The 27,794-nt window shown below is 64.5% G+C and overlaps 2 protein-coding genes across 2 annotated transcripts in view; one reads left to right on the top strand and one right to left on the bottom strand.

Moving 5' to 3' along the window:
• The window catches only part of CHLRE_14g627576v5 (uncharacterized protein), a 26,290-nt gene extending 8,434 nt beyond the window's left edge, over positions 1 to 17,856 (top strand). Inside the window, exons 17-41 of the mRNA XM_043070315.1 lie at positions 240 to 431; positions 611 to 709; positions 1,017 to 1,109; positions 1,351 to 1,809; positions 2,061 to 2,247; positions 2,533 to 2,714; positions 3,117 to 3,671; positions 3,921 to 4,067; positions 4,335 to 4,500; positions 4,922 to 5,907; positions 6,257 to 6,625; positions 7,051 to 7,352; positions 7,602 to 7,868; positions 8,345 to 8,515; positions 8,723 to 8,858; positions 9,053 to 9,176; positions 9,497 to 10,155; positions 10,346 to 10,624; positions 11,000 to 11,227; positions 11,457 to 11,605; positions 11,845 to 11,989; positions 12,202 to 12,732; positions 13,052 to 13,612; positions 13,970 to 15,488; positions 16,174 to 17,856. Of these exons, the coding sequence (XP_042916988.1) occupies positions 240 to 431; positions 611 to 709; positions 1,017 to 1,109; positions 1,351 to 1,809; positions 2,061 to 2,247; positions 2,533 to 2,714; positions 3,117 to 3,671; positions 3,921 to 4,067; positions 4,335 to 4,500; positions 4,922 to 5,907; positions 6,257 to 6,625; positions 7,051 to 7,352; positions 7,602 to 7,868; positions 8,345 to 8,515; positions 8,723 to 8,858; positions 9,053 to 9,176; positions 9,497 to 10,155; positions 10,346 to 10,624; positions 11,000 to 11,227; positions 11,457 to 11,605; positions 11,845 to 11,989; positions 12,202 to 12,732; positions 13,052 to 13,612; positions 13,970 to 15,488; positions 16,174 to 17,267 (9,600 nt within the window). The 3' untranslated portion in view covers positions 17,268 to 17,856. The remainder of the gene's footprint in view (positions 1 to 239; positions 432 to 610; positions 710 to 1,016; positions 1,110 to 1,350; positions 1,810 to 2,060; positions 2,248 to 2,532; positions 2,715 to 3,116; positions 3,672 to 3,920; positions 4,068 to 4,334; positions 4,501 to 4,921; positions 5,908 to 6,256; positions 6,626 to 7,050; positions 7,353 to 7,601; positions 7,869 to 8,344; positions 8,516 to 8,722; positions 8,859 to 9,052; positions 9,177 to 9,496; positions 10,156 to 10,345; positions 10,625 to 10,999; positions 11,228 to 11,456; positions 11,606 to 11,844; positions 11,990 to 12,201; positions 12,733 to 13,051; positions 13,613 to 13,969; positions 15,489 to 16,173) is intronic.
• Positions 17,857 to 17,864: 8 nt separating this feature from the next.
• Positions 17,865 to 27,576, bottom strand: CHLRE_14g627500v5 (uncharacterized protein). The gene is made up of 15 exons (XM_043070314.1): positions 27,241 to 27,576; positions 26,272 to 26,931; positions 25,962 to 26,027; positions 25,452 to 25,775; positions 24,478 to 25,209; positions 24,048 to 24,287; positions 23,624 to 23,914; positions 23,354 to 23,512; positions 22,965 to 23,054; positions 21,912 to 22,805; positions 21,154 to 21,294; positions 20,481 to 20,599; positions 20,103 to 20,190; positions 19,521 to 19,811; positions 17,865 to 19,291 (listed from the first exon to the last, which is right to left on the bottom strand). The coding sequence occupies exons 1-15, from the start codon at positions 27,520 to 27,522 to the stop codon at positions 19,091 to 19,093; spliced, it is 4,578 nt and encodes a 1,525-aa protein (XP_042916987.1). The 5' UTR covers positions 27,523 to 27,576; the 3' UTR covers positions 17,865 to 19,090.
• Positions 27,577 to 27,794: the final 218 nt, after the last annotated feature.

The raw sequence follows: 27,794 nt of genomic DNA, 5'->3' as shown, positions 1-27,794 counted from the left end.
TTGGGAAGGGGAGAGGAGGGTTGGGGGAGGGGGGCTGGGGGGGAAGGGGGGGTTGGGGGGGAAGGGGGGAGAGAGGGCGAGGGGGAGGGTACGGGGGAGGGTACGTTACATACGTCTCATGCTCCCTTTTCACCACGCCACGCCACGTCCTTCGAACATGCCACGCCACGCCCTTCCACCACGCCCTCCCCTCCCCTCCACACCACGCCACCCCACGCCACCGCCGCCACGCCGCGCAGGTGTACAAGATGGAGCGCGGCCTGCCGCCCAACCGGCTGGTGCCGCAGTTCCGCACCGCCGTGGACGACTTCCGCAACCTGCTGCCCGTGGTGGCGGCGCTGCGCAACCGCGCGCTCAAGGACCGGCACTGGTCCAAGATCTTTGACACCATCGGGCAGCAGCTGGTTCGCGACGGCAGCTTCACGCTGCAGGTGCGCGCGTGTTTTATGACGTTGGGGGAGAGCTCTTTGTCCCTTGTGATTTAGACCTTTCTTAATAACTGAACATGCCGCTTACCCGCGTACAGGCACCCCTTTCTCGCTCTAGCGCACATTGCGTTAAGGTCCTCCTCCCGCCTCCCGCACTTCCCACCCCGCCCTGTGTTTTGCAGATCCTGCTGGACGCCAAGGTGCAGACGTGGAAGGAGGCTATCAGCGCCATCAGCACCGAGGCCACGCAGGAGATGGCGCTGGAGGAGCTGCTGGCCAAGGTGCGGGGGTGGGCTGGGCGGGCGGGAGGGCGAGGGAGGGAGCGAGGGAGCGGGCAAAAAACGGCACGAGTATCTGTAGCCGGTCGTTTGTTAGAAACGCATTCGTGGAAGGGATCGGCACCGTGTGCGCTGGAAGGAAAACGACAAGTGCGCGCCCGGCGCACCGTGTGTGCACCGTACTTCACCGCAACATTGCCCTGCACCTTAGCATCATCGCCGCCGCCACCCGCCAGCCGTGGTGCCATCTATCCTCTGTCAGCTCTTGAGGCCCCTCCATTGCCGCCACCGCCCCCATTTCCTCGCGCAGGTGTCCAACAAGTGGGTGGACCTGGAGTTCAACGTCATCCCGTACAAGGAGAGCAAGGACGTGTTCATCCTGGGAGGCATCGAGGACATCCAGGTGGGCTTGGGCGCCGGTGCTGCAGGCCGCACACAGCTGGGGCGCGGCGAGGGCCTTGCTTGGCTGCACCGGCGGCGCAGCTTCCCGCCTCTTCCCGTTTCCCACCCCTAACTCCCAACTTCCATCCACTCCACTCCCTTTCCCTGCCTGTGCTCCGCTCCTTGTCGCTGGTTTTGGTTTAGTTTGGGCTGGTATTTACAACCCCTCCCCTCCAACCGTTCCAACCGTTTCCAAACCGCAGATCGCGCTGGAGGACAGCATGGTGACCATGTCCACCATCCTGGCCTCTCGCTTCGTGACCGGCATCCGGCCCGAGGTGGAGAAGGTGGAGCGGCAGCTGACGCTCTTCGCCGACACGCTGGACGAATGGGTCGCGGTGCAGAAGGCCTGGATGTATCTCGAGCCGATCTTCTCCGCCGTGGACATCCAGCGCCAGTTGCCTGTGGAGGCCAAGGCCTTTTTCCAGGTGGACAAGCAGCTGCGAGAGATCATGCGGCGCACCAAGGACCGGCCCAACGCGCTCATGGCAGGCACGCACCCTGGCGTGCTGGAGACCTTCCAGAAGGCGAACGAGACGCTTGAGAAGATCCAGAAGAACCTGGAGGACTACCTGGAGACCAAGCGCATGGCCTTCCCGCGCTTCTACTTCCTGTCCAACGACGAGCTGCTGGAGATCCTGGCGCAGACCAAGAACGTGCAGGTGGTGTGCTTGTGTGTGTGCGTGCGTGTGTGGTTTGGCTTGTTTGGGTTGTATTGTCGGGTGAAGGGCGGGGGGCAGCAGGCGGCGCGGGGCAAACGGGCAAGGTGCAAAAGAGTACGGCTTGGCGGCAGCAAGCATACAGTAACAAACACTTATGAGTGTTGCAGTCGTGCGAGTACGAGCTGAGCCGAAATTCGAACGTTACTGCTTCACCACGCCGTCACCGCACCGCCGCACGCTCGCCGCCACAGGCCGTCCAGCCGCACATGGGCAAGTGCTTCGACGGCATCCGCCGCCTGGACTTTGGCGAGGACCCCAAGTCCATCGACATCTTCGCCATGATCTCGGGCGAGGGCGAGCGCGTGAGCCTGGGCAAGAACACCAAGGCGCGCGGCAATGTGGAGAAGTGGCTGGGTGACGTGGAGAGCGCCATGATTGGTGGGTGGTGACGGGGGGGGGCGGCGGCATGTGGCGGGGCCCCTACTGTGGGTGGGTTGCGGCTGTGGCTTTGGCTCTTATGTCGGGCCCTGGCGGCTTGAGCAGGAGCTGGGCAGGCCGTTGCTACACCACAGCCTCACCTGAATCCCCCTTCCTCTCAGCCCTAACCTCGCCCCTCGCCCCCGCCCCAACTGCTCCTGGCTACGCCTTCACTTCTTCACTAATCATGAATGTGGCCCCCACTCCTAATCGACCCCACCCCCCGGCCACCTCACCTCCCCGCAGCCAACCTGAAGAAGCTGGCCAAGGCGGGCTGGGTGTCTTACCCGGAGGAGTCGCGCAGCGGCTGGGTGCTCAAGCAGCCTGCGCAGCTGGTGATCGCGGTCAGCCAGGTGTACTGGTGCCACGGCGTGGAGGACACGCTGCGCAGCCCCGACCCGCACCAGTCGCTTGGGGACTACCGCACGGTGCGTGTGTGTGTGCCTGTGCGTGTGTGTGTGTGTGTTAAAAAACGAAACGAAAGCCCGCCCAGACGACGCCGGAGTTACTTGCCGATACCGACCGAGCTTCGCGTGGCTGTGGTGACCCGTGTGTGTGTGTGTGTGTGTGTGTGTGTGTGTGTGTATGTGTGTGTGCGTGTGTGGGTGTGGGTGTCTGTGGGTGTGGGGGGCACCCCCGCTTGCCCCGGCCGCCGGCTGCTTGTGGTGGAGCACTACTGGCATGTGCATGCCGCAGCCATGCCTACCTACACGGGCCTCTCCGCAGCCCCTCTCAGCTCGCCTCCCGCCTCCCACTCCCCATAAACAAATCACACACCCTAAATTCGCTACAAATACTGCTATCAACCTTTGCAACCCCCTTAATTTCAGATCAACGTGCGGCAGCTGGCGGACCTGACCCGGCTGGTGCGCGGCGACTTGTCCGGCCTGCATCGCCGCATCATTGCGGCCCTCATCACCATCGACGTGCACGCACGCGACATCGTGGACTCGCTATACGCCGGCAACGTCACCGACATCAACGACTTCCAGTGGCAGATGCAGCTCCGCTACTACTTCGAGAACGAGGACCTCATCGTGCGCCAGGTCAACGCGCGCTTCCTGTACGCCTACGAGTACCTGGGCGCGCAGCCGCGCCTGGTGGTTACACCCATGACCGACCGCTGCTACCTCACCCTCACCGGCGCGCTGCACCTCAAGCTGGGCGGCGCGCCGGCCGGGCCGGCCGGCACGGGCAAGACCGAGACCACCAAGGATCTCGGCAAGGCGCTGGGCGTGAACTGCGTGGTGTTCAACTGCGGTGATAACCTGGACTATAAGTTCATGGGCAAGTTTTTCAGCGGCCTGGCGCAGTGCGGCGCTTGGGCCTGCTTCGACGAGTTCAACCGCATCGACATCGAGGTTCTGTCGGTGGTGGCGCAGCAGGTGTGCAGGGGGGGGGCGATGAGGCGTGGCGTGGCGTGCCGTACGGATGGGCGTGGGGGGTGGGATGTGTGGGCTCGGACGTGGTGTGGGCGCAGGGGATGTTTGGCTTGATGGCGGCTGGGGCTGGGGCTTTTGGTGCATTGAGTTGGCAAAACACGCGCAGCGCAGGTGTGAGTATCGCATGTGTTCTGCTGACCCCTCCTCTTCACTTCTCCGCCCCCGCCGCTTCCCTTGTTGCCGCCCCCGCAGCTGCTGACCATCCAGAACGCGCTCAAGGCCGGTATGAGCTCCTTCAACTTCGAGGGCCGCATGATCCGCCTGGTGCCCACCTGCGGCGTGTTCATCACCATGAACCCCGGATACGCCGGCCGCACAGAGCTGCCCGACAACCTCAAGGTGGGTGTATACCGTACGGTATGTGTGCAGCACAAGGGAGAGGCTAGCTACCACTCTCAAAAAAAAACGCAAACTCGCACGCACACGCACACACACACACATACACACACACGCACACGCACACACACACACATACACACACACGCACACGCACACACACACGCACACGCACACACTGCCTGCCTGCCTGCCTGCCTGCCTGCCTGCCTGCCTGCCTGCCTGCCTGCCTGCCTGCCTGCCTGCCTGCCTGCCTGCCTGCCTGCACAGGCTCTGTTCCGGCCCATGGCCATGATGATCCCGGACTACGCGCTGGTGGCGGAGGTGATGCTCTTCAGCGAGGGCTTCGAGGACTCCAAGACCCTCAGCCGCAAGATGGTCAAGCTGTACAAGCTGTCCAGCGAGCAGCTCAGCCAGCAGGACCACTACGACTTTGGTGAGCTGGGGATGAAGGGTGGGATTTGCTGCTTTGCTGCTTTGACTGCTGTGGATGGTTGGGAATGGGCACAGGCATGGGTACAGGCGGGAAAGGGAGGGAGGGAGGGAGGGCAGGGCCATCACGACTTCGGTGAGCTGCTGGGGCTGAAGGGTGGGAGGGAGAGGGCAGGACCACTACGAGTTCGGTGTGCTGCTAGGGTGCTGAGCTGGGCTGGGCTGCGGTTTGCTGCTGTGGAGGGTTGGGAATGGGCATGGGTACAGGCGAAGGAGGGAGGGAGGAGGGTACCGTACACCTGCCCGTCTACCAATAGCTAGCACGGCGCCAGGCGCCTTTCCTACGCCCACGCCCGCTCCTAAATTCACGCTCCTCACGGTCGTCCCGCACACCCCCACCCCCACCGCCCCCGCCACGCCGCCAGGCATGCGCGCCGTCAAGTCTGTGCTGGTGATGGCGGGCAGCCTCAAGCGCGCCAACCCCGACCTGTCGGAGGACGTGGTGCTAATCCGCGCCATGCGCGATTCGAACCTGCCCAAGTTCCTGGTCGACGACGTGGAGCTCTTCCAGAACATCATCTCGGACCTCTTCCCGGGCCTGGTGGTGCCTGATCAGGACTTTGGCGAGCTGGAGCAGAGCATCCGTGCCGTGCTGGGCACGCGCGGCCTGCAGCAGCCCGCCAGCTTCGTGACTAAGGTCATCCAGCTGTACGACACAATGAACGTACGATTCGGCGTCATGCTGGTGGGCCCCACCGGCGGCGGCAAGACCGAGTGCTACCGCACGCTGCAGGGCGCCTGCACGCGCCTGCGCGCCGAGGTGCGCCACCCCAGCGAAAAGTACCAGGTCACGCACACCTACACCTTCAACCCCAAGTGCATCAAGATGGGCGAGCTGTACGGCGAGTACAACCTGCTCACCAACGAGTGGTCGGACGGGCTGGGCTCCACGCTCATCCGCTCCGCGGTCGCGGACACCACGCCCGACCGCAAGTGGGTCGTGTTCGACGGGCCCGTGGACGCGATCTGGATCGAGAACATGAACACCGTGCTGGACGACAACTGCACGCTGTGCCTGCCCAACGGCGAGCGCATCAAGCTCAACCCAACCACGATGCGAATGCTGTTTGAGGTTCAGGATCTCGCGGTGGCCTCGCCCGCCACCGTATCGCGTTGCGGCATGGTGTACATCGCGCTTGAGGAGCTGGGCTGGCGCCCCTACATCCAGACCTGGGCGGCGCAGAAGCTGCCGGCTGCTATTCCGCAGACGGCGGGCGCGGTGGCGGAGGCCATCTACGCCATGTTTGACACATACGTGGACGCGGGGCTGGAGTGGGTGCGCAGGAAGGGCAAGGAGTACATCGCCACGGTGGACAACAACCTCACCACCTCGCTGGCCTACCTGCTGCAGGTGTGGGGTTGTGTGGGAGTGTGTGTGGGTGGGAGGGAGAGGAGGGGAAAAGGTGAGAAGGGAGGAAGAGGAGGATGGGAAGGAGTTGTCTCAATCTTCCTAGTAAGAAGCACGAGACGTGGTGAGCCAGTGCATGGGCATGGTGCAGGTGGGTTTGTATGCCCAAGCCCACCATATAGGTCACGGAGGGGGGAGGCGGGGGGCCGGGCATGGGAGCGGGTAGCTGGGAACGTTCACCGAGCCTCCCATTCATGCGCACACATGCCTAACCATTCACCCCTCTCAAACAACTCGCTTCCCCGCTTCCCCCTTTCCCGCTTTTCCCTTCCCCCGCGCATCTGACACGCAGAGCATGCTGTCGCCGTCGCGCGGCTTCCAGTGGAGCGCCAAGCCCGAGGAGGTGACCATGGCGCTCAACCGCATCTTTGGCTTCTGCTACGTGTGGGCGCTGGGCGGCAACCTGGTCCACAGCGCCAAGGAGGAGTTCGACGAGTTCGCGCGCGACCACCTGCAGACGCTCTGCGCCTTCCCCGGCTCCGGCTCGGTGTTTGACCACCACCTGGACTGCCAGAAGCGCTTCCCGCCCGAGTTCAAGCACTGGACGGAGGTGGTGCCGGTGTTCTCCTACCGCCGCGACCTGCCCTACTTCCAGATGATGGTGCCCACGGTGGACACGGTGCGCTTCAGCTACCTGCTGGAGGCGTGCCTGGACGTGCAGGTGGGCGCAGGGAGCGGAGGAAGAGGTTGGGTATGTTTGAGGTTCGTAAGTACCAGCCCAAACTGAGTCAACTAAGCCAAACTGGCGGAGCGCAGGCAGAGGGGATGTGGAAGGGTTTACGGGTTGGGGATGGGGCTGGTGAGTGGGGTCGGGTGTGGCGAGGCATGCGGATTGGGTGGGTGGCAGGAGTTTGGCGGGTGGGCAGGTAGGCGGGTGGTGGGCTGGGCTGGCAGCAGCAGGGGCATGGGCACGGGAAGACACACAGGGCCTAGCACCGCACGTGCCACCATCTACAGCTATTCCACTACAGCTGCTCCACTGCATCTAATCCACTAAAGCAACCACCTGCTGACGGTATGCCGCGCCCGCTCCCCCCTCCCTGTCCCCGATCCCCCGTGCCCTCCCCTGCGCCCTCCTTGCCGCAGCGCTCGGTGCTGTTCACCGGCGTCACGGGCGTGGGCAAGTCCGTGATCACCGTGGCGGCGCTGGAGGACCTACGGGAGCGCAAGCACGTGGTGCCCTACACCATCAACTTCTCGGCGCAGACGCAGGCCGTGGACACGCAGCTGCTCATCGAGTCCAAGCTAGAGAAGAAGCGCAAGACGCGCTACGGCGCGCCCGTAAACAAGCGCATCGTGTTCTTCGTGGACGACGTCAACATGCCCGCGCGCGAGAAGTACGGCGCACAGCCGCCCATTGAGCTGCTGCGCCAGTTCCAGGACTTCAAGTGAGGGGGTGGGGAGGGGCTGTGTGGCGGTGGGGAGGGGATGTGGGGTGGAGCGGGTTGTTGGTCACGGATGGGGCAGTTTGGGGGGAAGATGCGCTGGTGCGGGGGATGTCTGTTGCCTGCACATGCGGAGGGGAAGCGGGCAGCAGGCATCCAGGCATCTCAAATGATTCTGGCCTCACGTTCATACCACGCCGCCTTATTACCTCATGTTGACACCTGTCCAAATTTCGTTTCCCTTTCCCTCAGGGGCTTCTACGACCGCAAGAAGTTGTTCTGGAAGGACGTGGAGGACACCACCCTGTGCGCCGCCTGTGCGCCGCCCGGCGGCGGCCGCCAGGAGATCACCCCCCGCTTCGCGCGCCACTTCACCATGTTGTGCGTGCCGCCGCCCAGCGACGCCGCCACCAAGACCATCCTGTCCGCCATCTTCAACGGCTTCCTTTCCGACTTCCCTAAGGAGCTGTCCTCCTCCGCCTCACCCATCGTCAACTGCTCCGTGGAGGCCTACAACAGGTGTGTGTGTGTGTGTGTGCGTGTGTATGGGTGTGTGTGTGTGGGGGGGTGGGTGGGTGGGTGGGTGGGTGGGTGGGTGGGTGGGTGGGTGGGTGGAGAGTGTGTGTGCTTATATTTGTGTGTGTGCGTGTGTGTGGGTGTGTATGGGGGGTGGGTGGGGGGAGGTGTGTGTGTGTGTGTATGTTTGTGCGCGTTGTGTGGTGTGGTGTGGGGGTAATTGGGGCGGGGACTGTAGACTAAGCTCGCACAACTTCGGGCTGGTGTGTTGGCGGCTAGCCGCCGGCATGAGTACGAGAGCATGGTGGTCATAAAGCAAGGCAAAGGAGCAGAGGCAGGGCGCGTTGCGGCGGCTGAACAACAGCCATCAAAGCACGACGCGCTGCCCTTCCTTCCACCCTCCCACTTCCCCCACCGCTCCCCTGCCCCTCACCGCTCCCCTGCCCCTTTTCCTTCCCCTCTCCCTCCCCTTCCTTCAGGATTTCCGAGGAGCTGCTGCCCACACCCGCCAAGAGCCACTACACCTTCAACCTGCGCGACCTGTCCAAGGTGTTCCAGGGGCTGCTCATGATCACGCCCACCACCTGCCAGAGCAAGGACACGCTCATGCGCCTTTGGCTGCACGAGTCCTGCCGCGTGTTCCACGACCGGTGAGCAGTGCTTGGGGCTGCTGTCGTTGCCCTGTGCCCTGCCGTGCCGCCGCCAGGGGCTGCCTGTGCTGCTAATACCTGCTGTTATGCTTGGCCTTTCCTGAAATCCAAGGAGCTCCCACACGTTCCTGAGCACGCCACAATAACACGTCCCACCGTCAATCTCCCTTTCCCTACCTCACTTCGTGTCACTCCTTCTGCTCGCAGCCTGATTAACAACGAGGACAAGGAGTACTTTAAGAAGATGCTGGTGGAGCTGTCCGGCAAGCACGGCCTGGGCAGCGCCAGCTATGAGGAGCTGTTTGGGCACGGCAAGTACGTCATGTTCGGAGATTGGATCAAGGTGAGAGCGGGCGGAGCACTGAGGCGGCTTGATGGGTTGGTGGCGCACAAGCCGGGTCTCCGGGGCGGTTCCGGGAAAGCATGTTCACAACATTCGCACTTCTACTTAGCTCACACTCCCGCAAACCCGTGCCACAAACCATGCAAACCGTACCCAAACCCACAAACTCGCACCCTCAAAACCAACAAACACAGATGGGCCTGGACCGCGAGGAGCGGCGCTACGAGGAGATTGGGCAGGACGTGTCCAAGGTGGTGGCGGTGCTGGAGGAGTACCTGGACGAGTACAACCTGTCCAACACCAACGCCCTCAACCTGGGTGCGTGGCGGCTGCGTGGGCCAGGGTGTTGGGGCGGGGCGGGGCGGGGCAGGGCGGGGTGGGGTGGGGCGGGGCGGGGCGGGGCGGGGCGGGGCGGAGTGGAGTGGAGTGGGGTGTGTGTGTGGGTGGGTGGGGTGGGGGGGGGGTAAAGGGCGTCAGGATTGTGTGGAAAGTGTGTTGGTGGGGTGCATACAGTGATGCCCAGCTTCCTAGCCAGCTTCAAAGCCTGACCCCAACACTCCAACCGCACCCGCACCCACACGTGCCAACCCGCTCCTCCCCAACCCTGTACTTGTATCGCTGCCCTCTCTCGCACGCAGTGTTCTTCATGGACGCGGTGGAGCACATCACCCGCATCGCGCGCATCCTCCGCCAGCCGCGCGGCAACGCCATGCTGGTGGGCGTGGGCGGCAGCGGCAAGAGCAGCCTGACGCGCTTCGCGGCCTTCATGGGCGGCTTCAAGACCATCTCCATCGAGCTCACGCGCGGCTACGGCTCCAACGAGTTCCGCGAAGACCTCAAGAAGCTCTACCGCACCGCGGGCATCGATGGCGAGAGCGTTGTCTTTTTGTTCAGCGACACGCAGATCGTCCAGGAGGGCTTCCTTGAGGACATCAACAACATGCTCAACAGCGGCGAGGTCCCGGGCATGTTCGCCCAGGACGAGAAGGACCGCATCGTTGCGGACATCCGCGAGTGGGTCACCGCGACCGGCGGCAACCCCAGCAAGGACGGCTGCTACACCGCCTTTGTCAACCGCGTCCGTGACAACCTCCACTTGGTGCTCGCGATGAGCCCCGTGGGCGAGGCCTTCCGCGCGCGCTGCCGGCAGTTCCCCTCGCTCATCAACTGCACCACCATCGACTGGTTCAGCGCCTGGCCCGAGGAGGCGCTGCTGAGCGTGAGCCAGAAGTTCCTGGCTGGCACCGACCTGGGCGGCGACACCGTGCGCGACGCGCTGGCCAACATGTGTGTGACGGTGAGTGCAGTGGGCCCAGGGCAGGGGTGGTGGGGTGATGGCAGGGATGATAGGAGGTGCATGGGCTGCAATGCTCCTCCCTCAGCTCCATCCCTCAAGCAATGCCAAAACCCAACACCAACCTCATCTCCCAACACCCCAAAACAATTGCCCTTCACCTCATCCCCCACCCCGCATCCCGCCCCCGCAGATCCACACCAGCGTGTCCACCGCCAGCGACCGCTTCTACGCCGAGCTGCGGCGGCGCTACTACACCACGCCCAAGTCCTACCTGGACCTCATCAACCTGTACCTGCAGCTGCTGAACGACAAGCGCGAGGAGCTGGCCACCGCCAAGGACCGGCTGCTCAACGGCCTCAACAAACTGAACGACACCAACGCGCTGGTCGACCGCATGAAGCTGGAGCTGGCGGGGCTGCAGCCCATCCTGGAGGAGAAGGCGCAGGCCACCTCCGAGCTGCTGGTCAAGGTGGGTGTGCGGGCGTCTGGAGTTGGGGGTTCGGGGTGGGGGTGGGGTCGCTGGGGTGGGGTGGTGGGGTTGGGGGTGGGGTGGGGGCCGGGGTGCATGTGTTTTGGAGATGGGGCGGGTAGATGGGTGAATGGATGGCAGAGGCGGGGCGGGATGAAGTGTGCAGGTGATGCAGCTGAGACTGTCAGGATGGAGAATTGCAGATGGGGTACTAAACGGCAAAAGGCCATGCGGTGTTGGGCTAAGGCGGAGGCAGGCGCCCCAAGGCGAACGGACAGGTGCAATGTCCTTGTAATCCGCCCTGCAAACCGCCCCCTTCCCACCCGCCGCCCACATTGCCACTCCCCTCCAACCCCTGTCGCCTACGATACGCAGGTGGCCGCAGACCAGGAGCAGGCGGAGAAGGTGAAGAAGGTGGTGGCGGCGGAGGAGCGCGACGTCAAGGCCATGCAGGTGGACACGCAGGCCATGGCGGACAGCGCCAAGGCCGACCTGGACGAGGCGCTACCGGCGCTCAATGCCGCCATGGCGGCGCTCAAGGCGCTGGACAAGAACGACATTGTGGAGATCAAGTCCTTCTCCAAGCCGCCCGCGGCGGTGCAGGTGGGTGGCTGGGTGGGGCTTGGATGCCAGTTGGGGCGGGCTGTTTGGGGGCCGGGCTGGGGGGAGCCAGGCGGGGCAGTGCTGCTGGGCAGTGTGGCGTGCCGTGTGGGCCATGCAGCTGCAGCACTCTTTTGCATTCACGCCCCTGTCGACCTAATCCTTCTGCTGCCCTCCTTGCCGTGTGTGTGCGTGTGTGTGTGTGTGTGCGCGCGTGCGCTCGGCAAAACAGACGACCATGGAGGCGGTGTGTGTGCTCAAGGGCGAGAAGGCGGACTGGGACACGGCCAAGCGCCTGCTGGGCGACTCCAACTTCATGCGCTCACTGGAGGAGTTCGACAAGGACAACATCCCGGACGCCTACATTAAGAAGCTGCAGAAGTGAGGCAGGGGCAGGGGGGGCCACAGCACTACTGCATACGTGCAATGCAGTGCCTGGCCACCTTTGTAGCGCACCAGCTTGCTGCCGCACACCTTCCGCGCCCGCACACACACACACACACACACACACACACACACACACACACACACACACACACACGCACACACACACACACACACGCCGCACCTCCTGACTCCTGCATCCCTGCACCCCCGCACTATATTGGGTGCTCCCACAGGTACGTGGAGGACCCCACCTACACGCCCGACCTGGTGGCCAAGGTGTCCAAGGCCGCGCGCTCGCTGTGCATGTGGACGCTAGCCATGAACACCTACCACCGGGTGGCCAAGGTGGTGGAGCCCAAGAAGATGGCGCTGCGCACGGTAGGCGGGAAAGAGAGTCAATAGACAGGAGATGGAGAAGAATGAAAGAGGAGAGACGGGGAGCCGGCCGGGGCTAGGCCAGGCCATCCACAGGTGCAGGCTGGATCCGCCAACCCACATTTGCGTGCCCCTGCCAACCAACCGCCCAACCACCGCGCAAACCTAACCACCACCCAACCTCACTTCCACCCAAACTCAACCTTCACCCACAGGCGGAGACGCAGCTGGCGGAGGCCAACGCCAAGCTGGAGGACAAGCAGGCGGCGTTGCGCGAGGTGGAGGAGCGCGTGGAGGGCCTGCGCAACCAGCTCGCGAACGCACAGCGCGAGCAGCGCGAGCTGGCGGACCAGGCCGACCTCACGCGCAAGCGCCTGGAGCGCGCGGGCAAGCTGACCAGCGGCCTGGCCGATGAGGGCGTGCGCTGGAAGGCCACGGCCGAGACCATTGGCGAGCAGCTCATCAAGCTGGTGGGCGACGTGTTCCTGTCATCGGCCTGCATCGCCTACTACGGCGCCTTCACGGGAGCGTACCGTCAGCAGCTGGTGTCGGGCTGGATCGCGGAGTGCAAGGAGCGGGGCATCCCGGTCTCAGACAACGCGACGCTGCGAACCACGCTGGGCAACCCCGTGGAGATCCGCGAGTGGAACATCTGGGGCCTGCCCACGGATGACGTGTCGGTGGACAACGGCATCCTGGTCACCCGCGGCAAGCGCTGGCCGCTCATGATCGACCCCCAGGGCCAGGTACGTGGACTTGCGGAGGGGAGGGGAGTGGAACGGAGCGGAACAAAGTGGAGCAGAGCGGAGCAGAATGGAATGGAACGGAATGGGGCGGAATCGAACGGACACAAAGGACGGGAAGGGAGGGAGAGGCTGATGGCTGCACCTGGACAAGATGTGGGTAGAGGCTAGCAACCAGCCGTGTTGCCCTTACGTATGGCTATTAGGGATGTTTAGGCAAGCAGCCAGTGTCGTGCAAGCTGCCTCCTCCCTTACCCCTCTACCCTCTCTGCCCTTAGCTCGCCATCCTCCAACCTTTGGCCCTCTCAATTTTCCCTCACAGGCCAACAGCTGGATCAAAGCCATGGAGGCTCGCAACGGCCTGCGCTGCATCAAGCTCACGGACGGCAACTTTCTGCGCACGCTGGAGAACTCCATCCGCATCGGCAACCCGGTGCTGATCGAGGACGTGGGCGAGACGCTGGACCCCGCCCTGGAGCCGGTGCTGCAGAAGGCCATCTTCAAGCAGGGCGGTCGCACGCTCATCCGGCTCGGCGACTCGGATGTCGACTACGACCCCAACTTCCGGTTCTACGTGACCACCAAGATGTCCAACCCGCACTACCTGCCCGAGGTTTGCATCAAGGTCACCATCATCAATTTCACGGTCACAATGAAGGGGCTGGAAGACCAGCTGTTGGGCGAGGTGGTGCGCAAGGAGCGGCCCGACCTGGAGGAGGCCAAGGACCGGCTGGTGCTGTCCATCAGCGCCGACAAAAAGATGCTGGGCGAGCTGGAGGACAAGATCCTCAAGCTGCTCAAGGAGAGCTCCGGGAACATCCTGGATGATGAGCAGCTCATCAACACGCTCAACCACTCCAAGACGACCAGCAGCGTGATCTCGGTGAGTGGGTGGTCCAGGGGGAGAGGAAGGGGGCAGGGAGAAGGGAAGGGAAGGGAAGGGAAGGGAAGGGAAGAAAAGGGAAGGGAAGGGAAGGGAAGGGAAGGGAAGGGAAGGGAAGGGAAGGGAAGGGAAGGGAAGGGAAGGGAAGGGAAGGGAAGGGAAGGGAAGGGAAGGGAAGGGAAGGGAAGAGGGCTTGGCCAGTGTTGCGTGCGGGTGCAGGGGAAGAGGGGCAGGGGAGCCACGGTATGTGCCTGCCGGGCATGGCAGTTGTGGCGCCAGCCCAATCAACCTCGCATGCCCTCCTCCTGTCTCGGCCTGACCTCCTTCCCCAACACCATTCCCACACCAACCCTGCAGGCACGTGTGCAAGAGGCGGAGGTGACAGAGCGCTCCATCAATGAGGCGCGCGAGCACTACCGCCCCGCCGCCACCCGCGGCTCCATCCTGTACTTCGTGGTGGCCGACCTCTCCCTCATCTCGCCCATGTACCAGTTCAGCCTGTCATACTTCGCCAAGATGTTTTCATATTGCATCGACAAGAGCGAGAAGGCCGACGACGTGCCCACGCGCCTGCACCTGCTCTCCGACTTTGTCACGCGCTTCATCTACAACAATGTGTCACGTGGCCTGTTTGAGGAGCACAAGCTTCTCTACAGCTTCCTGCTGTGCACCTCCATCCTGCGGCACGAGTCCGCCGGGCCCGAGATCACCGCGCCCGAGTGGAGCTTCTTCGTCCGCGGCGCGGGCGCGGCAGCGGCGGAGCCGCCGCGCGCCAACCCGCACCCGGAGTGGCTCACGCAAGCCATGTGGACGGCGCTGTTCCATCTGGAGCACGTGCTGCCGGATCCGTTCGTGGGCCTGGTGGAGAACGTGGTGGCGGCCGGGCCCGAGTGGCGCGCCTGGTGCGAGGCAGACGAGCCACACCAGCTGCCACTGCCGGCGGGCTGGGAAGACAGGGTGGCGCAGAAGCGGCCCTTCTGCAAGCTGCTGCTGATCAAGATCTTCCGGGAGGAGAAGCTCATCTTCGCTTGCGCGCAGTACGTGTCCGGCAAGCTGGGCGCCGAGTTCACCGAGCCGCCGCCCTGGAGCCTGGACGACGTTTTCCCTGACACCTCCTGCCGCACCCCCATCATCTTCATCCTGTCCACGGGCGCCGACCCCACCGCCATGCTGCAGCGCTTCGCGGAGAAGAACGGCTACGTGACCGGCGAGCGGCTGCACATGATCAGCCTGGGGCAGGGGCAGGGCCCCATCGCCGAGATGCTCATCAACCAGGCCGTCAAGACCGGTGACTGGGTGTGCCTGCAGAACTGTCACTTGGCCAGCAGCTGGATGCTGCGGCTGGAGGAGAAGGTGGAGGAGCTGTCCAAGGACAGCAGCAGCGTGCATCCGGAGTTCCGGCTGTGGCTCACGTCGATGCCCAGCAAGGTCTTCCCGGTGCTGGTGCTGCAGAACGGCATCAAGCTCACCAATGAGCCGCCCAAGGGCGTCAAGGCCAACGTGAACCGCACCTACAACGACCTCACGCTCGAGGCGCTCGCGGCCTGCCCCGCCAAGCCCGGGCCCTTCAAGAAGCTGCTGTTCGCGCTCAGCTTCTTCCACGCGGTGGTGCAGGAGCGCCGCAAGTTCGGGCCGCTGGGCTGGAACATCCGATACGAGTTCAACACAAGCGACCTGGAGTGCAGCGCCATGACGTTACGCATGTTCCTGTCGGAGCAGGAGAACATCCCCTGGCCGGCGCTCGAGTACGTGGTGGGGCAGATCAACTACGGCGGCCGCGTCACCGACGACCTGGACCGACGCTGCCTCATGTCCATCCTGAGGCAGTACATCACGCCGCGCGTGCTGGACGAGGCGTACAAGTTCACGCCCAGTGGTGAGTGCAGGCTGCAGGGAGTGGATGGGCGGTATCGGTAAGGGGCGGGGGGGGGCTGTAAATACCAGCCCATACTAAACCAAACCAAATGAAACGAGCGGAGCACAGGCAGAGGCAGAGGCGCTAGTTGCAAGCGATGATACTTATGGGATGGGGGCCGAGGTGTTGTGGAGCAGCAGGGCGAGCGGCGTCAGCAATAAATGTCGCCGCCCGGCTCAGTGTCGCGCACAACAGCACAGGACAGGTACACGGAGACGACAAACAAAACCCGGGCGGGGTAGGGCGGGGTTCGGTTGGGTGGGGTTGGCGAGTGATGGCCGGGGTTGGCAGTAGGTTGTTGAGTGGCAGGGGGTGGTAGGGGGTAGCCTGGGGTGGTGGGGGTGGCAGGGGGCAGGGGGGGTTGTAAATATCAGCCCAAACTAAACCAAAACCAATGAAAACGGGGGGTGACAGGGGTGTTGGGAGGTGGCAGGGGGCGGTTGGGCAGTGGAGGTTTTGCGGGGACTTGGTGCACACATATGGAGTGTAACCGGTACAGTCCCGCATGTGTGACCAGCCCGAAGCAAAAAGGAAGCTGCTCCACCTCTCACACTGAACTGCCCGCATCCTCGCCATTCCCATTTTTACTCGCTCCAACTCCTTGCCTCACACACCACACACACCCCGCGCCCGCCCCCAACCGCAGGCCTGTACTACTCGCCCAACGCGGAGGGCAGCCTGGACGACTACCGCGATTACATCCGCGGCCTGCCCGTCACCGAGGCGCCCGAGGTGTTCGGCATGCACGCCAACGCCAACATCTCCTTCCAGCTGCAGGAGACGCGCAAGCTCGTGGACGCCGTGCTGTCCATCCAGCCGCGCCTCAGCGGCGGCAGCAGCGGCAAGGGCAGCGACGAGGTCGTCTCGGAGCTGGCCGCCGAGCTGCAGGCCGCGCTGCCGCCACTGCTGACGCGCGAGGAGGCCGCTCTCGGACTGTTCGACCGCACCGAGGCGGGCCAGCTCAACAGCCTGAGCGTCGTGCTGGGCCAAGAAATGGACCGCTTCAACCGGCTCAGCAGCGCGATGGCGAGCAGCCTTGTGGAGCTACAAAAGGCAATTAAAGGCCTGGTGGTGATGAGTGGCGAGCTCGAGGCGATGTATAACAGCATGCTGAACAACCAAGTACCGGAGGCCTGGGCGCGATACGCCTACCCCAGCCTCAAGCCGCTGGCCAGCTGGGTCAAGGACTACCACGCGCGCATCACCTTCATGCGCGCCTGGCTGCAGGACGGCACGCCGCAGTGCTTCTGGCTGCCGGGCTTCTTCTTCCCGCAGGGCTTCATGACGGGCGTGCTGCAGATGCACGCGCGCAAGTACTCCATCCCCATCGACACGCTGTCCTTTGGCTTCGCGGTCACGCGGCACGAGAGCGCGGAGCAGGTGGCGGCGGCAGCCGCCGCCGGTGAAGACGAGGTGCCGGAGGACGGCATCCTCATCAACGGCCTGTGGATCGACGGCGCGCGCTGGGACCGCACCGCGCAGGTGCTGGAGGAGAGCGAGCCGGGCGTCATGTACGCGCCGCTGCCGGTGATCCACTTCAAGCCCATGCGGGACTACGAGCCGCCGGCCACGGAGTACGAGTGCCCGCTGTACAAGACGTCCGTACGCGCAGGCGTGCTGTCCACAACTGGGCAGTCCACCAACTTCGTGCTGTGTGTCAGCCTGCCCATCCGGCCCGACACCAATGGCGACTTTTGGATCCTGCAGGGTGTGGCGCTGCTGTGCATGCTGGATGACTAGTGGGGCTGCCCGGTCGATTGTGTGTGTGTTCGTGTGTGTTTGTGTGTGTGCAGAATTTGGTGTTGGAGAGGTGGTGGGCAGGGAAGGCGGCGGAGGCAGAAGCTGCAGGGGCGGCTGGCATGGCTGGTAGGTTCGCTTGGGTGCGTGTGTGTGAATGGCGAGGTTAGAGGCAGTGCGCGCGGGTTAGGGGTAGGTAGAGTTCAAGTGTGTGAACGTTGCTGAGGTTAGTGCAATGCGCGGGAACAACGGGCCACCGCACACCAGTGGGTGATGGCCGCGCACGGTGCAAGCCTCTACACGGTTACTTGACTGACGAAGTGCTGGGCAATTTCAGACACGTATGACTGTGGACATGTTCTGACAGATACTTCGGGTGGTTGTGAATCCAGATCTGGGTTCAGAGCTGACGTTCTGAATGGCTTTCTCGGTTGTGAAGCATGAAGGGCCGCAAGAAAAGCACTGTTTGTGGGGGGGGCTACGGCAGACGTGGGATTGATGCCACAACGACTGTGATGACCTGTGCATGCTATTAGACGTGCAGGGAAGCTTTTGCTCTTCAAGCATGATTACCATGTAAGGCTTGCCTTCGTCTCCAGCCAAACTCTGTCATATATGCGGTGTTGTTGAGCGGTGTAGGGCCGAATTGGCAGCATAGTCAGTTCACGTTCCCTGATTACTCTGCGCCTTGGAGGCTTGGAGCCTTGGTCAACCGGTGCCATATCTTTCAACAAAGCAGCAGCGCGCAGCAGAGTCAAGGGCTTACAACGGCAAAGCCGCAAAGGCGGCTGCCTGCTGACATGGAACGGGTACGGACACAGTGTTTCCCCATGCACGACATGTGGGACATCTCTGGCCCGGAGAGAAACCGCCCACCCTGGCTGTCACGCCTTCCCGTGTGCTGATGTAACCCGCACGTGCCCCGCGAGTGGTCTGCCTAGGTACCTTGCTCCGCGGACCAGCAGAACAGGCGGTCGACAGACAAAACATGCTCCGTCTCGGTATTTACAATTATTCGGCTGCCTTACGCGGCTGCTTTTGACGGGTCGTTGACTCTGAAATCGCTAAATGAAAGGTCGTTCAAGTAGCTCAAGTCAAGACAAGCTTGCTTGAGCTCTCTCACGCGCTAACCTCGCTAAATCCGCATGGGACGCGGGCCAGGTCAGACACCGTCACACCGCCCACCAGTCCAGCCTGACCGCTAACGACTGGCGCCCAAACACACTGCTGGCTGCCGACCTGCACAATACTGCCTTAGTTACTGCATCAATCTTCGCACGAAGCGTGTCTCGAGCACTATACCGTGGGTTCAAGCCAAGCAAGCCGCAGCCCGCCACAGCCTCACAACGCAGAGCGCCATCGCCTGGCAGCCAATGGCACTAACGCAGCACCATGCACCACAGACCTGTCTGCGGTTGTCTGCGGTTATATATGACAGCAGCTTCAGCATTGGACCAAATCCGATTTGCAGGACATCATGCTGCAACGTGCGCCACAGACCAGTGGTCTGGGGGTTACATGACAAGAGCTGCAGCACTGGGCCAAACCCTGTTTGCAGGAAGTCCTGTTCTAAGTTATTCTGTTGAAACGCTTTGGTCCTTGGCCCACATGCCGTCTTGCCTCCTACACCAGTACATAGCCTGGTAGCATGCCGCACCTAGGACCTAGGACCCTGCAGCCTGAGAACCTACTGGAATCCTCCACACAGGTGATGTTGCCAGTACCGTAAAACCTTAACGACACACACCGCAATGCTACAGGTCATACCGTACTAAATCTCTCTTAGCTCCTCACCAAACAGCGACACACAGGCAATGTGACCTGGTTCAGTTCGCCAGCATCAGCCCGCCCTCCACCACAGCTGCTGCACCCAGGCCGCCGCCGCCGCCGCCGCCGCCCCCACCTATGCCTGGCACACCCACCACCATTCCTGCCGGCGCCGCCGCCAGCCCCGCCGCCACAACCGCCGCCGAGCTACCGTCCCCCAGGCCGTACACGCCCACCAGACAGCCGGCGCGCTCAAACACCTGCGGCGGGCAGCAGTGCAGGTCTTGACTACCTTGTGAGCGCATAGGAGTCCAGGAAGATCTCATCGGTATGCCTTCAGCGTGAGCAAGGCCCCCCCCCCAGGCTCTGGCCAGCTATCCACAGCTCTGGCCACTCCCCCCACACCTCACACCCCACGCCTCACACCCCACACCCCACACCCCACATCCCACGTCCCGCAACCCCCACCCCACATCCCAAACCCCCCACCTGCGGCTTGTGGCTGACCACAATGTACTGAGCCGCCGGCGGAGGCGCCGCCACCGCCGCCGCCGCCGCCGCCGCCGCGGCCGTTGTCCCCGCGCCAGCTGCCCCAGCTGTGTTGGCGCCAGCTCCAGCCGTCGCCGCCGCCACCGCCGCCGCCACCGCCGCCACCGCAGGCGCCTGCGCCGACGCGGCCGCCGCCGAGCCCACGAGGTAGTCGGCGACCCGGGCTGCTGCGGCTGTGTCCAGTGCGCAGTCTATCTCGTCAAAGAAGTAAAAGGGCGAGGGCGCCACCGCCTGTGTGGATGGACGGGGGGGGGTTGTGTGTGTGTGTGTGTGTGTGCGTGTGTGTGTGTGTGGTCGTGTTGGGAACAGAACAACACAAGAGAAGCATGTTGGGAGCAGGGGGTCCCTCCCCTGCCTACAGCTGCGGGACTTGTGTATTGGTGGGTGCCTCAGGGGCCGCGAATGCGGCGGCACAGGTCACGCGCGAACCGCGGAGCGGAGAAAAGCGGGAAACACGGCACACGACGCCGCACCCGACCCCAAGGACTCCTAACACGCACGCACGCACACACGCACGCATACCTGCAGCGCCAGGCTGAGGGCTAGGGACGCCAGCGCCTGCTGCCCGCCACTAAGCGCCGCAAAGGGCCGCCACTTGTGCTCATCGGGCCTGCAGCGCACGCACCGCATTGGGCGGGGCGCGCACGGCACCGCGGAAACCGTGACGCGGTGGACGTGCGGAGTGCACAGGAGCCCCGTGCCCCAACCCACGCTACACTTCTCTGTACCACCTTTGCACCCCCACCCCCACCCCCGAGCGACAACCGTACAGTCGGCACACGCTCAACCGCGCATCAGCCGCTCATCAGCCGCTCCCCCCCACTACCCCCACTTCCTTAACTAATCATGAATGTAACCCCGCCCCCCCGCCGCAGCTCCACCCACCGGCCTGCCGCTCACCTGACCTCCAGTGCGGCGCCGTGTGCCAGCAGCAGTGCGCGGTCGGGCGTGTAGGCCAGCGTGGCGTCGCCCGCGCCGCCCGTGAGCGTGCCGTAGATGCGGCTCAGGTGCGCGTTCACCTGCGTGCGGTCAGACATGAAGGACTCAACACGTCTGTGCATGCATGCGCGCGCGCGCGCGCGTGTGTGTGTGTGTGTGTGTGTGTGTGTGTGTGTGTGTGTGTCTGTGTGTGTGTGTGTGTGTGTGTGTGTGTATGTGTGTGTGTGTGTGTGTGTTGAAACAAAACAACAAAACGAAGCCCGTGTGTGTGTATGTGTGTGTGTGTGTGTGCGTGCGCGTGTGCTGTGTGTGTGTGTGTGTGTGTGTATATGTGTGTGTCTGTGTGTGTGTGTGTGTATGTGTGTGTCTGTGTGTGTGCGCGCGCGTGCCGTCCGATCATGTGGCAATAACATTTATGAGGGACGCGGCATGAGCCCAAACAAGCATCTGCTTTGCATCAAACATGATGAGTCTTTGCGCTTGTGTTGCCTTCACATTGTGTTCCTTTCAACACATGCTGGCGTGATTGGGGTGACCGCTGTGGCCTGCGTGTGTCACGTGCTGCGTGCGCGCGCCCTGCCTACCTGCACCCCCGCCCCGCCCCCAATAATGCCTGACCCACCCACCCACCCACCTGCACCAGCGCCGCCGCCAGCCGGCCGTAGCGCTCGCCCTGCAGCGCCTCCCGCGCCGCCGCCGCCGCCTCCGCCGCCGCCTCCAGTCGGGCGGTGTCGGCGGCGGCGGCCTCCAGCTCGCGCAGCACCCGTACGTCCTCCTATGCGTGTGTGCGTGCGTGCGTGTGCGTGCGTGCAAACGCACACGTGTTCCCGACATTTTCATTGATGGGCTGGGTGGGTTGACTCGGATCGATGTTGGGATTGATGTTTGGGCCCGGATGGGCGGGGCAGGGCGGGTGGGGTGGTTGAAACCGCTGGATGGGGTAGGGGGTTACGGTATATACGACAGGTTACGGTATCACACGGCGGGGTTCTTACCGCGAGACGCCCCCCTATGCGGGAGCACAGACATGCCGCACACCGTCATCGTACGGGTTGGGTGGGTCGCACGGGACGGGTGGGTCGTACGGGTTTGGAGGGTCGACTGATTGACTCATGTTGACACTTAGCTTGTGGGCTGGGTTGGGTGCGTCGTATGGGCTGAGAGTTGAAGTGCTGAGGACACGACCACGCGTGGGGGCCGGATGGGCGGAGTGACGTGGATGCACACGGCCGTTGTTTGGGGTGTGTTGGCGGCAGGGCGAGGTGCGTGGCTGAACCCAATGGCGGGGGTTGCGGTATTCCAGGAGTGTTCTTGTCGCATGCCGCAGAACCATAGAGAAAGGGTTGGACTGCTGAGGAAAACACACGTCAAACCCTGTTCCACACGCCCCACCTGCAGTGCTGCTGGGTCGATCTGCGCCCGCTCCGCCTCGAGTTGCCGCCCCTGCGCCGCCACCGCCTCCGCCTCCGCCGCCAGCCATTCCTCATCACCCGCCACAGCCTCCGCCCCCTCCGCCCCCTCCGCCCCCTCCGCCTCCATATCCAAGCCCCGGTCCCTGGCCGGCCGCCTGACTCGCTGTTGTGGTTGTTGTGGTTGTTGTGGTTGTGGTTGTTGCTGCTTCTGCTGCTTGTTGGGTTTGCGGCTGGCCACGCCTTCCCCCCGCCGTGGCTGCGGCTGCTGCCCCCGCCCTCGGTTCTGCCTCCCCGCCACCTCGCCGCCATCCCCCTCCTCGCTCGGCTCCTCGGCACCACTGCTACTGCCGCCGCCGCTGCTACTGCTACTGCCGTCCTCGGATGAGGAGGATGACGAAACGATCGCCGCCGAGCGGCGGCGGTTGCGGCCGCCGCCGCCACCCTTGCTGCTGCTGTTGCCGCCGCCGCCGGCACGGCTTGTACCGTTGCTGCGCCGCCGGCTGCTGCCGGCAGCGCCGGCTGCTACTGCTGCTGCTGCCCCGGACGCCTGCGGCTTCGGCTGCGCTGGCGACTCAAAATCATCTTCATCCGCGCTATCCTCATCATCAATTGCAGCCTGCTGCCGACTCCGCCCTGTCAGTTCCGACGGTTGCGGCTGCGCCCTAGCCGCCGCCGCCGCGGCTGGTGGTTGCAGCGCCCCTGCCGCCCCGGCCTCCGCCGCCGCGGCAGCCGCCTCCGCCTCCGTCTCTGCCAGCTGCTGTCGCTGCTGCTCCGCCGCCGCCGCCAGCCGCGCCACCTCGGCGGCGGCGGTGGCCACACGCACCGTCGCCGCTTCCAGAGCAGCCGTCGCACTGGTGAGCAGGCGGCGCGTCTCCTGCGCACACCACAGCAGCAGTCAGGTCAATAGCACAGGTCAGGGCAGGGAGCGAGACAGGAATCTTAGATGCTGGGTTTGCGACATTGGATCTGGGATTACCCGAAACGCAACAGAAGTGCCGAAGCCGGCCACCCACGGACCGGACCATGCAATCACCTGCAGCGCCTTGGCCGCGGCCCGCCTCTCCGTCTCGGCGCCGCGTGCGCTCGATGCAGCCGCCTGTTGCGCCTTTGCAGCCGCCGCCACCTGCGCATGCATCGCGCACACGTCTAGTTTTGTTGTCAGGGTCAATGGAGAAAGCGGCGCGGAGGCAATGCCAATCACCCACAATCACCCACTGACATTGCGCTGACCAAGAGCGCAAGCACAAACGGCGGCCCTTAGTTTGTGGTTTCAGGTCTTCGGGAGCGTGTTGTTTCCAGGATTCATGCTGACGCATGCGATTCGTGGTGCATGGCGGCAGTCGCATGCATGTAACTTGCAAGTGCGGTTCTGCCACCAGTGTACGTGTCCATCAGCCGAGCCCATAACCCCTACCCACCCACCTGCGGCTCCAGCGCCGCCGCCCGGCCCGCCGCCGCGTCCCGCTCCTTGGCCGCCGCCGCCCGCCGCGCCTGCGCCGCCGCCAGCGCCCGCCGCTGCGCCGCCGCCGCCGCCACGGCCTTGCGCGCGGGTGTCGCCGCGGCCTCGCTGTCCGCTTTTGCCTGCAGCGCACGTATGGATGGATGAAGGATCCATAAAGCGTGCACGAACCGTATGACAACATGGTTACCACATACAGAAGTGATGAAACGCAGAGGTGCGCACGGCCACACCTTTTCCACGCGCCGCCGCAGCTGCGCAAGCGCCTTTTCTCGGCCCTGCTGCGAACGGCACCGCAACTGCGCCGCCGCCGCCGCCGCTAATGTACTCCCGCCGCCGGCGCCGTCAGCCTCAGTGACCTCAGCAGACCCAGCCCGCTGTCTGTGAGCGGCCGCCTCCGCCGCCGCCGCCGCTGCCGCAGCTGCAGCGGCCTGTGCGGCGGTCTCAGCGGCGCGGCGGCGCAGCACCTCCAGCCGCTGCTCCCCCGCTACCACGTCGGCTTGGAGGTCGGCGACCAGCGCGGCCTGCAGGCAGCAGACAGACAAACAGACAGACAGACAGACAGACAGTGCACACACAAGCAAGCAAAGCAAGGCGAGGCAGCAGGCAGAGGACACCTCGACGCATGCACACACGCACACAGGCAAACACACGCACCTGCGCTGCCACGAACGTGTCCTCCTCCTCCTCGGCCCCGCCCCCTCGCGCTCCCTTCTGGCCCCTGCCCTGCCCCTGCTGGCCCTGGCTTTGGGCCATGTCCTTCCGCTGCTGCCGCTGCTCCTCTTGCTGTTGCTGTTGCTGTTGCTGTTGTTGTTGCTGCTGTGCCCTCAGTCGGGACACGGTGCGTCGAAGCGCCGCCGCCTGGCCGCGTGCCTTGCGCGCCGCCTCCTCCCGCTCCTGAGTTATCACGGATGCAATGGAGCGTGAGACGAATGCAAAGCAAGGAAGCCAGCAAGGAACCCATGCAGCCAACGATGCAACTGCAGCATTGCTTCTGGCCTTTGGACAACGGACAACCCAACCACCCAACCGCCTAACCACCCAGCCACACAACCGCCCAACCACCCAACCGTGTCCAGTCACCCACCCGCAGCTCTCCCTCCAATCGACGGCACTCCTCCACCGCCGCCGCCACCGCCGCGACCGCCGCCCTGTGCCGCGCCTCCGCCGCCGCCAGCTCCGCTGCCAGCTGCCGCCGCCGCTGCTCCCACTCCCGCAGCCGCTGCCGCTGCCGCTGCCGCTGCCGCTGCCGCTGCCGCTGCCGCTGCCGCTGCCGCTGCCGCTGCTTCAGCTCTCGCTGTTGCTGCTCCTGGTCCGGGTGTTGACGCACCCGGTCCTGCTGCCACCGGCCGCCGTCCTGGCGGCCGTTTGCGGCGGCGGCGGCCGCGGCGACGGAGGCTCCGTGACCCTGCAGCTGCTGCTGCTGCTGCTGGTACTGCTGGGGCGGAGGCGGCGGCGGCGCCTGCTGCTGTGGTCGCGCAGCAGCTGCTGACGTGGCAAAACGGACCCAGTAGGCTTCCAGGTCATCCTCCCACGCCGCCGCCTGCTGTTGCTGCTGCTGCTGGGGCTGCTGGGGCTGCTGCCGATGTCGGCCTCCCCTGCCGCCGCCTCTGCCGCCACCGCCACCGCCACCGCCACCGCCACCGCCTGTACCCGCGCGCTGCTGCCGCTGCTGCTGTGGCGGGGTGTGGACGACAATCTCGCCGTCGCTCTTGAAGACGGCGCCGTCGCGTGTGACCAGGTTGAGCGCACGTGGAGCCGCCCCTGCCGCCGCCGCCGCCCCGCGCTGTCGCTGCCGCTGCTGCACGCGGAGTGCCGCCTGTGTGCCGACAGCAATGGGGCACCTCGTCGGACCTTGCGGCGGCCTGACTGAACCCGATGCAATTGCCTGAAAGGCTCTACCCGCCACCTACCTACCCGGATACCCGGTGTCCTCACAGACGATGATCAGACCCCGCCCACCTGCCCACCTGCCCACCTGCCCATCCCAATCCCAAAGCAACCAAGACGCAGCCACCACTGTCCTGCGTTGCCCCAACAAACCCATCAGACCCCGCCCACCTGCGGGTCCGCCACCAGACCCCAGCCGCCAAGCAGCGCCGCCGCCAGCGCCGAAATCCCGCCGCCGCCGCCGCCGCCGCCGCTGCCACCTGCCGCACCGCCACTAACGCCGCCGCCGCCGCCGCCGCCTCCACCAGGCGCCGCCGCCGCCGTCGCCGCCGCCGCCGCCGTCGCCGTCGCCGTCGCCGTCGCCGCTGCCGCCGCCGCTGCCTCCTGCAGCACCACCCCCACACGCGGCTCCACCAGCGAAAGCAGTGGCACCACCTCGGGATCCGCGGGGGCGGCGGACGACGCGGATGGGGAGGGCCAGCAGGCGGCCGCGTCCTGCCGGCATTAATGATGGTGCGGGTGAGGAAGGCAGGGCGGTCACTTGTATGCATACCGTACATGTCTTGCATACCGTACGTTTCGTTTGGTAGCTCATGTCAAGGTGCAAAAGCTTTGCCGTGTGGCTAAATGGCCGCTACCCACACACCCGAGCTGCCCGCTAGCTATTCGGTGTCTGCTCACCTGTTGCTCGTCCAGGATGCGGCACGTGACTCGACCCACACGGCGCGACGTGAAGTGCGCGATGACCTGTGGGGGCAGAGGGGTTGTAAGTTGGGGGTCGGGAGGTGCGTGGGGAGAATGCGCGTGTGTGGATACTGCACGCACGCGCGCACATACCAACAAATGCATCTGCCTCTGCATCCGTTCTCCTTGCTCGTTCATACCACACACACGCCGATAACACACACGCAGCCGCCGGGCGACTGTACAGATACACACGTACACGTGCATTCAAAATTCAACACACGCACGCGCACACACACACTCGCACCTGCTCCGCCGCCCGCCGGTCCGCCACCACCAGTGTGCTCGCCAGCGCGCACTGCTCGCCCAGAGCTGTGTTGATCGGCAGTAGCAGCTGCTCCTGCTGCTGCGCAATGGCTGCTGCCGCTGCTGCGGCTGTAGCAGCAGCACCCACACCAGCGCTTCCGGCAGTAGCAGCCGCGGGCGGCTGTGGCTGTAGCAGTAGCTGCTGCTGCTGCTGCCGTACCTGCAGCACGTCGCACAGCCGCCCCAGCAGCCGTCCAGCCAGGCCGCCGCCGCCGTCACCGCCGCTGCCGCCGGCTGTGCTATTGCCGCCACCGCCGCCGCCGCCGGCTGTGCTACTGCCGCCGCCGCCGCCGCTGCCGGCTGTGCTACCGCCCCTGTGCTCAGCCCATCCAGCCGGAGGCTGTAGCAGCTCCAAAATCGCGGCGTCGTAGCGCCGCCACCGCCCGCCGCCGGCACTCGTGATAATAGCCGACGGCGGACCAGACACCCCGACTGCCGCTCCAGCCGTCGCCGCCGCCGCCGCCGCCGCCGCCGGCGGCATGTCCTGGTTGTGATGCTGCCCCTGCTCCTGCTCGCGTCCTTCATCCGCCTCTTCCTCCTCCAGCGCCTGCTGCTGAGCTCGTATGCTGTGGATCTCAATCTCCGCGTCAGCGGCCTCGGCCTTCAGATGAACACAAGGACAATGATATGGTCACGAGGAGGCACAAACAAGACAGACGGCCCCAGGCGTGGAGTGAAATGAGCAGCCTCTTTCAATTCTTTGTCACAGTCAGGGCATCGAGTCCAGTACTTGCTGCCACAGTGAGATTGTCACATCAGAGTATGTTAGCTGATGCAATGATATAAAACATTAGCCGCACTCCATACGTGCTCTTAGGTAGCCCCCACCCGCAGTTTCTTTGCGATTGGGATAAACTACCCACACACACACACGCCACCAGCCCCACCTCACCCCCAGCTAGCTATCTACCTGCGCCCCCTGCTGCAGGCCGTGCCGCGCCGCCGCCAGCTCCGCCGCCGCCGCCTCCGACCCCAGCGCCGCCGCCGCCGCCGCCTCCTCCACCTCCAGCAGCTCCGCCTCCGCCGCCTTCAGGCGCTGCTGCAGCCCTGGTATCGCCGCCGCAGCAGCAGCCGTGGCTGCTACAGACGACGCATCTGTGCCGGCGGCGGCGGCGGCGGCTGTAGCAGCAGCGCCTGCGGCTGTAGCTGCGGCCCGGGACCGGGCCTCATGAAGCGCCGCCTCGGCCTGCATTCAGTGATTCAATGCAACACCCCCCACCTGGTTCACACATGCACGTACATGCATTAAGCATCCAAACTGATGGTGCTACGATCTTGCCATGTTGTCTGACGCACGTGAGAGCCCCTTGGTGTGAGCACATGCAGTCACAGCTGCGGTATGTACGGCGGTGTCACTCGCTCCCACTCCCCCTTTTACCCACCCACCCACCCATGCATACTCACCCATCTATACCCACCCACCCACCCACCCACCCACCCGCCCACCCACCCACCCACCTGCCC

Source organism: Chlamydomonas reinhardtii, chromosome 14 (genome assembly GCF_000002595.2).
Source record: "Chlamydomonas reinhardtii strain CC-503 cw92 mt+ chromosome 14, whole genome shotgun sequence".
Classification (NCBI taxonomy): Eukaryota; Viridiplantae; Chlorophyta; class Chlorophyceae; order Chlamydomonadales; family Chlamydomonadaceae; genus Chlamydomonas; species Chlamydomonas reinhardtii.
Note: the sequence above shows the minus strand (reverse complement) of the source record. Positions and strands in the feature narration are given on the sequence as shown.

Bases quoted from the DNA above. Each gene is read 5' to 3' on its own strand.
- CHLRE_14g627500v5 (XM_043070314.1), bottom strand. From the start codon at position 27,522: ATGCAGGCCGAGGCGGCGCTTCATGAGGCCCGGTCCCGGGCCGCAGCT. The intron at 23,915-24,047 runs GTGCGTGTGTTT...TGCTGCCTGCAG, and splicing joins ACACGTTCGTGGCAGCGCAG to GCCGCGCTGGTCGCCGACCT. The intron at 22,806-22,964 runs GTGATTGCATGG...TGGTGTGCGCAG, and splicing joins CCGCGGCCAAGGCGCTGCAG to GAGACGCGCCGCCTGCTCAC.